We start from the raw sequence: 10,369 nt of genomic DNA, 5'->3' as shown, positions 1-10,369 counted from the left end.
TAGTTAAGTGACACCTATCCAACTGTGCCAGTACAACATTATCTGATCACAGGTTTACCTTACGAACAAGACATGGCTGTACGACTTTATACTTTACTTGTATGTCTTAAAAGTTCGTTGCTGTTACATTCAATAAACGGATGAATGGTACCTTCAAATGTGTGTGCGTCAAAGGCAGTGTAACCAATGTCCGTACCACCATCGTCCCCACCAATTAGTGTGAACACTTTAAACAACTTACATTGTCCCATTTTATAGATTTAAATACTTTTCCAGTTTATCATTGTCATTTCTCCTGCATGTTCAATCCTTTGAAAATTCATGAAATGAACAAAGCTAAAAAGTAAAACGTCTATATATCTTCCAGTCTTGACCAGTTATAGGGACGAGGACTGAACGATGAAGAGCGAACGAATGGCAACTCTTAGTATGAATCTGTTCAGGGTATTGCATTAATGACATAGAAGGAAAAGATAACATACTGCAGAGTGCACTTTAGTCACCGGCACTATCAAGCACAAGATTGTTGATGACTACGTCCCCTCCAGATCATGTGCAGCAAGTGTGCGCCGATACACTGATTATTTTATGAAATATTTCTTTGAAAACTTCATTTCACAACTGGATATTCTTCTCGTAGGGTAACTCGAGTATGCATGCTCATCATTTTTTATTCCCTTTTTGTTTTTGTTAGTGAGTATATCATGATCTGCGGGAAGGGACAGAAGGGCTTTGCCCTACCTCCTAAAAAAACAAAAAAAAAATCAAAAAATGGACGGCGAAGGTGCAATTTTAATTTCCTAAAGAACTGTTATAAAGTAGCAAAGCAGTAATGATTGTATTGAGGCAATATTGAAAACGTCATTAGTAGTCTTTTTTTTTTCGAAGATCCCACTATAGACTACATTAACCATGACCACACATAGATCCCCCTTTTCATGGGGAGGGGGGGGGGGCAAAGAATACCTACAAATGTCGAGGAGTAACACTCAAACGAGGGTGGAATTTTGGAAATAAAGTGGAAAGATCTGATGCACACGTTTGATGAATTGTATTGCTTTGTTTTATTTTATTTTTGTTTTGTTTTTGGCACAAACACTCACACATACAGCCACGAAAGGTCTTGAAATTCCAGGGGGTGACGAAGAGTAGTTGAAGCGGTAAAACTCTAGCAATTAACTCCACGTTCCCATCATTCATTATGTTCTTCTTTATCCCCCTAATGAGACATCCTATACAATTACACACTTTCAATTGGTTTATAGATGTTGCTGTTTATCCTGTCGGGCTCGTGGGCCTTCTTTACCGTAGTGTCGAATTCATGCGCTCTCTTTTGTCTAGTGTAGAACTCCTGGGTTGTAAAATTCATGGACCTATTTTAGGAGATGTCGAACTTGTGTGTTTTGTTTACGTAGTGTCGAACTCGTGGGCTGTGTGACTAGTGGATTGCATGACTTGTGGGCTGTATGACTCATGGGCTGTATGGCTTGTGGGCTTTATAATTCGTGGGCTGTATGACTCGTAGGTGTCGGTCTCATGACGTGCACCTGACAAAACAAATGAATAAACATTAAGAATTATCTATGGTTAATAACATGGCCATTTAGGCTAGCTGTTTTTGCTGGGATATAAAAATAAAAGAAAACATATTTGAAATAGTATTTTGAAATCCCGTTCAAGTCATGTATTTCATATCCATGGTTTGTTGATTCCCATGCTCACAACCCAGTGAGAACGAATATGGTAGCTGAAAATTCTCATGGTCTTATATCTTTGGTCATTACCAGGTTAAAATCCTATTAGGGTTTGAAAAATGACACTTGTCTTCATCTGCGGGCGGACCGCTTACGGAAAAGCTTATAACAGATACATCCGTACCCTGGGAATATTTTTCTTTATTGAAGACGGGATTCACACGTTGTTTTGATCAGCCTTTAACAACATATTTTTTTTTTATTGTCAAAGAGAATGAACAACTGCAGCATAATAATTATCATGCACCGGTTACAGTTCGTCATTTCGAATGTTCGTCATGTCATCAATGTCATAAGGTTCTTTAGGGAAAAAATGTGATTATTGAATTTTGATTGGTTTGATTTAAAATTTGATTATCGAAAATAGTTCGTTACGCTAAAGATTTATAATTACAAAAAAGCAATGAAGTAAGTATTTCCCCCAAAAATAATGTACTTCTATTGTAAAAATTGAGTGCTGTTATCAGCAAATGCAATAAAAATTGACTGAAAACACGAAAACACAGACATGCATACAAACAAACCCGGTTGACACAAACACACACGAGGCACACCTCTCCCTATATTGGCGAGCTGGAATATACATGTATTTCTATTTGCGATTGTATTATTGCGGAATAAACAAATATTTGACCCTCCTCCATATCATATGTTCCGCTCCCCCAACAAACGATATTACAAATGATTTTAGAAGGTGGTTATCACTTGAAGGCAGGGGGAAAATACCCTATAACCGACAAATAAAACCCTATGCACCACAGGCGATGGCTGTATGACAGTATGAAGAATAAAAATAGAAATAACTGGTAAGATTTAATACTACTGTGGAGGCAACTGCTAGAGTCTAACACCGCCATAGGTGACAAATTTTAAAGGTAGCAGAAATCCAAGACACACACAGGCACTCATATATGTGTATATATGTCTATAATAAACATATATAATTATATATCTATATCTTTATATGTGATAAAAACCTAAAATTAGGTTATCTGTATATCTTTTTGTATATAAATACATACATACATACATGAAGAAACCATTGATTTATCTAAACGTATTACGTAAGACACACGGTTGAAGACGGAGAATAAATATTTGGGAAAGAAACCTGAATCTAAATGTGATCTCAAGAAGGATCAAAGGCCACTTGGCAAACAACTCGGTGAACAGACTTGATTACAGAATAGTCCCACTTTGGTGGTATAAATGCTACAAAGTGAAGACCTGTTTCAGATTTTCGTCAACCCCTATACACCTCACAATGTCTAATATACCGAATGACCACCCTGTCGGCGAAAGCGGAGGCCGGGCAATATTGTGGATGATACCAAGATCGATCTCGACGGCGTTCACGAAATGCATGTCGGGGATTCAAGGCTGCGAGGTGTGGATGGAACCTTTCGGCTTCTGCCACTTTGCCCTGAAGGAACTAGAGAAGATTGGGATTACAGAGCAACCAACAAGCTATGATGGTCACGAGAAGGAGTTTAAGATAGCTGCCGAGACACTTGGGAAATACATGCCAGAGGTCACCTATTTTCCAGATAGATTACCGTAAGTTTTCCAACCGTGTATGACCTCTTCGATTCTTCAACATGAAATGTCAACGAGCAGTTTTCAAGAATGATGAAAAATGGACGATGCATTTATTTCATTGCTTCTTTCGCATTTGAAAATCATAATGTAATTGTTGAGGCTCATACTTTAACAGAAATTTAATGTATGTCTTTCTTGCAATCGACAAAAGCTGATTTGTGGAGAGTATGTTTTGTATGTCGTTCACTCATTTTTCAATGAAAAGAAATAAAATTGCCCTGAACTACACTGCATTAAATACGATCTTCCAAGGTTGAATATTTCATCTTATGTCTTCTTTGTGTTTACAGTCCTATAAAGAATTTCATAGAATGGAAGAATACTAACTGCTATTCGCCTACACACGGCAAAGAAAAAGCCAATATCCAAAATGCACTTACGCTGTACACTGACAGTAATGATCTATAAATTCAGTGTAATTATGTAATTTGCCATTTTCTGTTAAACATAGGTTTGCAACTATCAAGAAGGATTTAGAAGAATCAACCAGTAAATATGTTTTCGTCAAAGATGAAAGTGTGGCCATGCCAACCGATCAAAGAAGACAATTCATCCCAAAAGGATACCAACACGCCTTCATCATCCGACACCCTCTGCTCGTGTACAAGTCTATGAGAAAGGGGTGGTTCGCACAGCTCCAAGAATCTGGAATGCTAAAGTTCAACGAAACTGATGAAAGTTCCTTCGACCTCTGCCTCTATGCCAAGGAGGATGGCATCGATGCCGTCTTCCAGCAGCATCACGAGCTCTGGACCTACATACGAGATCATGTCAACCCATCACCCTTGGTCATCGATTCGTCTGCTCTTCTCACCAACCCCGCACCGGTCCTTCGGGAGTTCTGTGAAGCCGTGGGTTTCCCCTACTCAGAGTCGCTTCTACAATGGTCCGGATCGCCTGAGGTAGGCAAGTCGTGGAAATGGCCCGCTGATAACATGTACAAAAATGAAGCCTTCTTGGGCGTGTCCATGTACAGCACCCATTTCACTCCACCTGCAGAGGTACCGGCCTGGGAAGAGGTAACAGACGACGTGCGGGAGCTAGCTGAGAAAGCGATGCCTTACTACGAAGACATGCTTAAACATCGGATTACAGAGTGATAAACGATTTTGTTTAGTTCTTCGTTTGATGAGTACGTCATTATAATATGAAAATTGTCAGGCAAAGGGTAAGATCATCATCTGAAAAGTAACAGATATTCTAATGCCACTTTTTATAACAATTATAGTTAAAAGTAAGCAAAGGATTTGATAGCTTAAAAAAACTAGCAAACAAAAAGGAAAAAGAAAAAGAACTGCCATGGAAGGAGATTATCTTATGGCATAATAGTACCGAGTGCACTTTAGTCACACTATCGAGCACAAGATTGTTGATGACTTCGCCCCCTCCAGATCATGTACGCTAGGAAATTGACCATTTGGGGGAATATTTCCTGGCAAACTTCATTTTACAACTGGATGTTCTTCTAGTAGATTAACCTATATATGCATGTTCATCATTCCATTCTTCTTCTTCTTCTTCTTCTTCTTCTTATTTTCCTTCTTTTCCTTCTTCTTCTTCTTCTTCTTTTTTTCGGAGTGAGTATATGTTCTGTGGGAAGGGACGGGACGGCTTTAGGGCTTTGCCCTACCTCCTAAAAAAAGAGAAGAAAAAATGGACGGTGAAAGTACCATTTTCATTTGATAAAGATCTGTTACAATTAGCACGCCAACAGTAATTGTATTGAATCAATATTGAAAACGTTGGATATTAGTATAGCAGTCATTATTTTTTCAAATATCCCACTATAGACTTCCCATCCAGACACCCTATACAATTACACACTTTCAATTCGTTTATAGATTACGCTGTTTATCCTGTCGGTCTTGTTAGCCTTTTTTTGGGGGGGGGGAGGGGAATAGTGTCATTTTAATGTGCTTTCTCAGGCTAGTGTCGAACTCATGGATTGTATAATTCATGTGCCTATTTTACGTGATGTCGAACTTGTGGGCGTTGTTCACTTAGTGTGGAATTCATGGGCTGTACAACTAGTGGGCGGTATGGGCATAACTTTTTGGCTGTATGACTTGTGGACTGTATAATTCGTGGGCTGTACATTATGACTCGTGGGTGTCGATCTTATGTCAAGAAATAGTTAAATGAAGGAACATTAACAATTATTATCTCTACTTAATAAAATGGCCTGCCATGCTATTTGTACTGGGATACTAACATACATTTCAGTTAACAATTTAAAAAAAAAATGATATAGCGAGTTGAAATTCTGTTTTAGTCATGTATTTCATATCCATGGATTGTTGATTCCAATATTCACGACACTGTGAGAACGACTTTGGCAGCTGAAAATTCTTGTAGTCTCAGGTCCCAGGTCATTCCCAATAATTTAAAGTCCTGTTAGGGTTTCAGAAATGTTGAAGTCATATTGGAAACCTGTCTTCTTCGGCGAGTGGACCACTTGTGGAAAGTCTAACAACAGTTACATCCATACCCTATGAATATTTTTTTTTAATTAAAGACGAGATTCACACGTTGAACAGACATAAAGTTTGGTCAGCCTTTTACAACATACCTTTTTTGTATTGTCAGAGAAGGAATAACCGCATTATATGTACTCGTTACGGTTCGTTATTTTGAACGTTCGGCATTCTGACAATGTCAAAAGGTTCTTCAGTTGCTGAATATTTATGGTTACGAAACAGCAATGACGTCAGTTCTTTCTTCTGAAAAACAAATATTGTTGTTTTAGTGTCAAATAGAGTTATCATCGTTGTTGGGATTGCATTATTGCGGAATAAACAAATATCTTGTCCACCTCCATGTTCCCCTCTCCAACAAAACGATACTAGAAATGATTTTAGAAGATGGCTATCACTTGAAGGTAATAAGGCCGGGGAAACAATGCCGTAATATCCTATTTTACCACAGTGACTGTATGACAGTGTGAGTGATAAACTTAAAAAAAGATTCAATACCACGGTGGAGGCAACTGCTAGACTCTAACACCGCCATAAATGACAAATTCTAAAGTGATTGGAGTACAATTAGTCTCGCCTACCTCGAATCAATGAGCACTGAATAGGATGGTTCGACTTAAAACAAACTTCAGGGTCCACGTAAAGACTTGCGGCTTTGAACTATTCAACGTTGTATTTATTTTATTCATGCTCAGAATGTTATGTGTAATCCCGATTGTCTTGTTTGTCACAGTAAGGTAACTAGACTGTGAATGAATGGAATGGAAATAAAATGTCTTCCTTTCATGCACATCACAATCTTTTCTTTCTGGTGGTTTCAATGTAATTAACTTTCATTAAAGATAAGTAAAACAAATTTCATTTATTTTCTAAATTTTTATGCTACACCTGTAACATTGTGATTCTGAAATAAAACAAGCGGCTGCACTAAAATTGCAAGGGGTGAAATTGACATGAAAGAACGTAATATAAATATTGTTTCAGAAAGGCAGCAGAAATCCAAGACACACACACACATCTATGCGTATATATATATATATATATATATATATGCAAACTGTATAGATCTATGTCTTTATGTATATACAGTATATTTACAGATATGACGAAATCATACGTTTTTCTACCACAATACGTCAGACAAAAGGTCTGAGAGGGAAAGCAAACATTAGAACCAGAATCTCGAATCCCCATGTGATCATGACGATCGACCAAAGGCCACTTGGCAAACAACTCGGTGAACAGACCTGATTACCAAGTACTCCTACTATGGTGGCATAAAGCTACAAAGTTAAGACCTGTTTCAAATTTTCCTACCCCATAATACCTCACAATGTCTCATGTACCGAATGACAACCCTGGCGGAAAAAGCGGAGGCCGTGCGATTCTGTGGATGATACCAAGATCGATTTCGACGGCGTTCACGAAATGCATGTCGGGGATTCCAGGCTGCGAGGTGTGGATGGAACCGTTCGACTTCTGCCACTTTGCCCTGAATGGACTAGGGAAGCTTGGGATTATAAAAGACGAACCACTGAGCTATGATGGCCACGAGAAGGAGTTCAAAATAGCTGCCGAGGAGCTAGAGAACTTCTCACCCGGAACCACTTTCTTTCCAGAGAGACTATCGTAAGTTTACCAAGCGTCTTTGAATCTCTTCGTTTCCAGGACATGTTAATGACGAATTTTCAAATATGAATTATGACGAGTAGCTAACCTCTGGCTCCTAAAAAATGAGTTTATTCTTATGGCATTTTGTGACATTTATACCAAAAGTAACCAAGTTTGACTTCAATGTGAGCAAGATGGAAATGCTGCTTCTTCTTTTGTTTAACAGTTGAGTGATGAAGAGTCTAGGTCAGTGGCGGATCCAGACGGGGCGCAACGGGCGCGCACCCGCTATCTATTTTTTGTTGTTGTCTAAACAAGGGAAATAAAAACGAAAAAGTTTGAAGGCGGGGAGGAGCTTCAGCCCCCCCCCCCCTTTAATTTGCAAAGGCGCCTCCCTTTACGGAATTCTTGTATCCGCCCTTGTAGGTTATATACAATTTTAATCATATCCTTGTACTACAATAGTGATGATAATAATGATGTTAATGATAGTACTGATGATGAATGATATTCTGTTTTCTTATAGTCTCTTGGGTGGCTTCCAATGGTCCTTGAATTATTATTACCCGAACATTTCCAAATAATCAATTATAGGGTCTACATTAATTGGTCGAGAGGAATTCCATGCATGGGTAAAATCATCAAGTGTGTTATTACGTGAGTAACCTGTAGGACCTGAAGTCATCAAACCACAGTGCCGCCTATTTGTGTTTTTACAGGAATAAGATGATGTAAGGTAAAATTTTTAGTCTCTGCATGCACTTCAAAGAAAAATCGACTGCACCTACTACGCGACAGCGAAGAAATAAAGAATTCATAGTTTGTGACAAAAAAAATCCCACCATTGATAGTAATGATATTACATAAAATCATGTTTTGCAATTATTGTTTTTTATCTTTTTATTATGCTATAGGTATGCAACAATAAGGAAAAGCTTGGAGGAATCAACCAGTAAATATGTTTTCGTTAAGGATGAAAGCTATACCATGTCAACTGATCAGAGACGACAATTCATCCCAAAAGGATACCAACATGCCTTCCTTATCCGGCATCCTCTACTTGTGTATAAGTCGATGAGAAAGGCGTGGTTCTTACAGTACAAAGAAGCTGGCAAGCTGAAGTTCAACGAAACTGATGAAAGTTCCTTCGACTTCCGCCTCTATGCCAAGGAGGATGGCATCGATGCCGTCTTCCAGCAGCATCACGATCTCTGGACCTACATACGAGATCATGTCAACCCGTCACCCTTGGTCATCGATTCGTCTGCTCTTCTCACCAACCCCGCACCGGTACTTCAAGAGTTCTGTGAAGCCGTGGGTTTCCCCTACTCTGACTCGCTCCTACAATGGCCCGCTTCGCCTGAGGTAGCCAAGTCGTGGAAATGGCCGGGTGAAAACATCTATAAGAATAAAGCCTTCTTGGGTGTGTCCATGAACAGCACCCATTTCACTCCATCGGCAGCGGTCCCGGCCTGGGAGGAGGTAACAGACGATGTGCGGGAGCTAGCCGAGAAAGCGATGCCGTACTACGAGGACATGCTTCAGCATTGACCTATTGAGTAGCCGATAAAATGCATTTGTTCTTGAATTTTCATTATAGACAAACACACCATATTACAAAAACTTGCAACAAAGCATTTCATAATTTATGGCGAGTAGACCTACATCATTTCAGAGAGCAATAAACATGACCACTACTGTTGCCGTCACAAAATATACGTAGTTTGATTCAGGTACAGAGAATGTCATGACGAAATATTTTATTCCATGAAGACTATCTGATTGCAAATGAAATTCAATATCAAACGATTCCAAGAAGCGTGACGACGAACATAATAGAGTTAAAATTCACACAAACACACACACACACACACACACACACACACACACACACAACATATATATATATATATATATATATATATATATATATATATATTCTTCCATTGCTCCCACTCTTTGGAATAAACTTCCTCTTTATATTCAGAATGCCTCATCTGTCGAATCATTTAAAATTCTTCTTAAAACTCACCTGTTTAATCAGCTGTAATATTTTTTTTTTTCTGGAGGCGCACACAGTTATCAATTATTGTACCATTGTATCACATGTATTTTTCTTTTCTTTTCTTTCTTCTTCTTTTGTTACTGCTAACGTTAATTTTGTTAACGTTATTGTGTTTTCTAGTCTATTTGTATGAGTAGCAAAGTGCGCTTAGAAACGTCAGTATGAAGCGCCATATAAATGCAATTATTATTATTATTATTATATATATACATACATAAACATATATATATATATATATATATATATATATATATATACACACACACAGATACTTCATCTCGCTTTCTTTCCCCGTAACGAGTTATTTGCTGCTGTTCTTTTAATTAGTAAGAAAAGTGAATGAATGAAACCAATGATAACAATATGGAATCCATATGAAAGGTAGTGTCTTCTGACAAAGACTGGTAGTACGCACTGAAGCAATATAGTTTAGTGACCCCTGTCCAACTGCGTCAATTTGTTGTTTATGTTTTGTTAATTGTTGTGTTCTTTTTGTTGTTGTCTTTGTAGCATTGTAATCACAGTTCCTGTGAAAAAAAAAAGTCCAGCTGTGTATGGGTGAAAGAGTCCATTTTATCCCATCACGCTCGCATGAAATAAAAGAAAATATAAACAAACAATACAATAATGATTTGATTGCGGGGTCTACCTTTAGAAGCGAACCAACTGTATGGCTTCATTTTCTGTTTGTGTTAGGCGTTCCTCCTGCTGTATGACAAAATAATTGACACTTTCCAAATAGTGTGTGCGTCAATGGCAGATCATCAACATTCATATAAACCCTCGTGCTCACCGAATGATGTGATCTCAAATTCAAGATGCTATTCAAGTGTTGATTACACCTGTAACTCTGACAAAATGTGTTG

At 38.3% G+C, this 10,369-nt stretch overlaps 1 protein-coding gene across 1 annotated transcript; it reads left to right on the top strand.

Moving 5' to 3' along the window:
* The first annotated feature begins 6,954 nt into the window (after positions 1 to 6,954).
* LOC139731289 (uncharacterized) lies at positions 6,955 to 9,290 on the top strand. The gene is made up of 2 exons (XM_071642174.1): positions 6,955 to 7,456; positions 8,353 to 9,290. Exons 1-2 carry the CDS (start codon positions 7,161 to 7,163, stop codon positions 8,987 to 8,989), a joined length of 933 nt encoding a protein of 310 aa, XP_071498275.1. The 5' UTR covers positions 6,955 to 7,160; the 3' UTR covers positions 8,990 to 9,290.
* Positions 9,291 to 10,369: the final 1,079 nt, after the last annotated feature.

This window comes from Diadema antillarum, unplaced genomic scaffold (genome assembly GCF_040938485.1).
Source record: "Diadema antillarum isolate AM-2024a unplaced genomic scaffold, OU_Dant_1.0 seq00000368_RagTag, whole genome shotgun sequence".
Lineage (NCBI taxonomy): Eukaryota > Metazoa > Echinodermata > Echinoidea > Diadematoida > Diadematidae > Diadema > Diadema antillarum.
The sequence above is the reverse complement of the archived record's forward strand: the minus strand, read 5'-3'. Positions and strand labels throughout refer to the sequence as shown.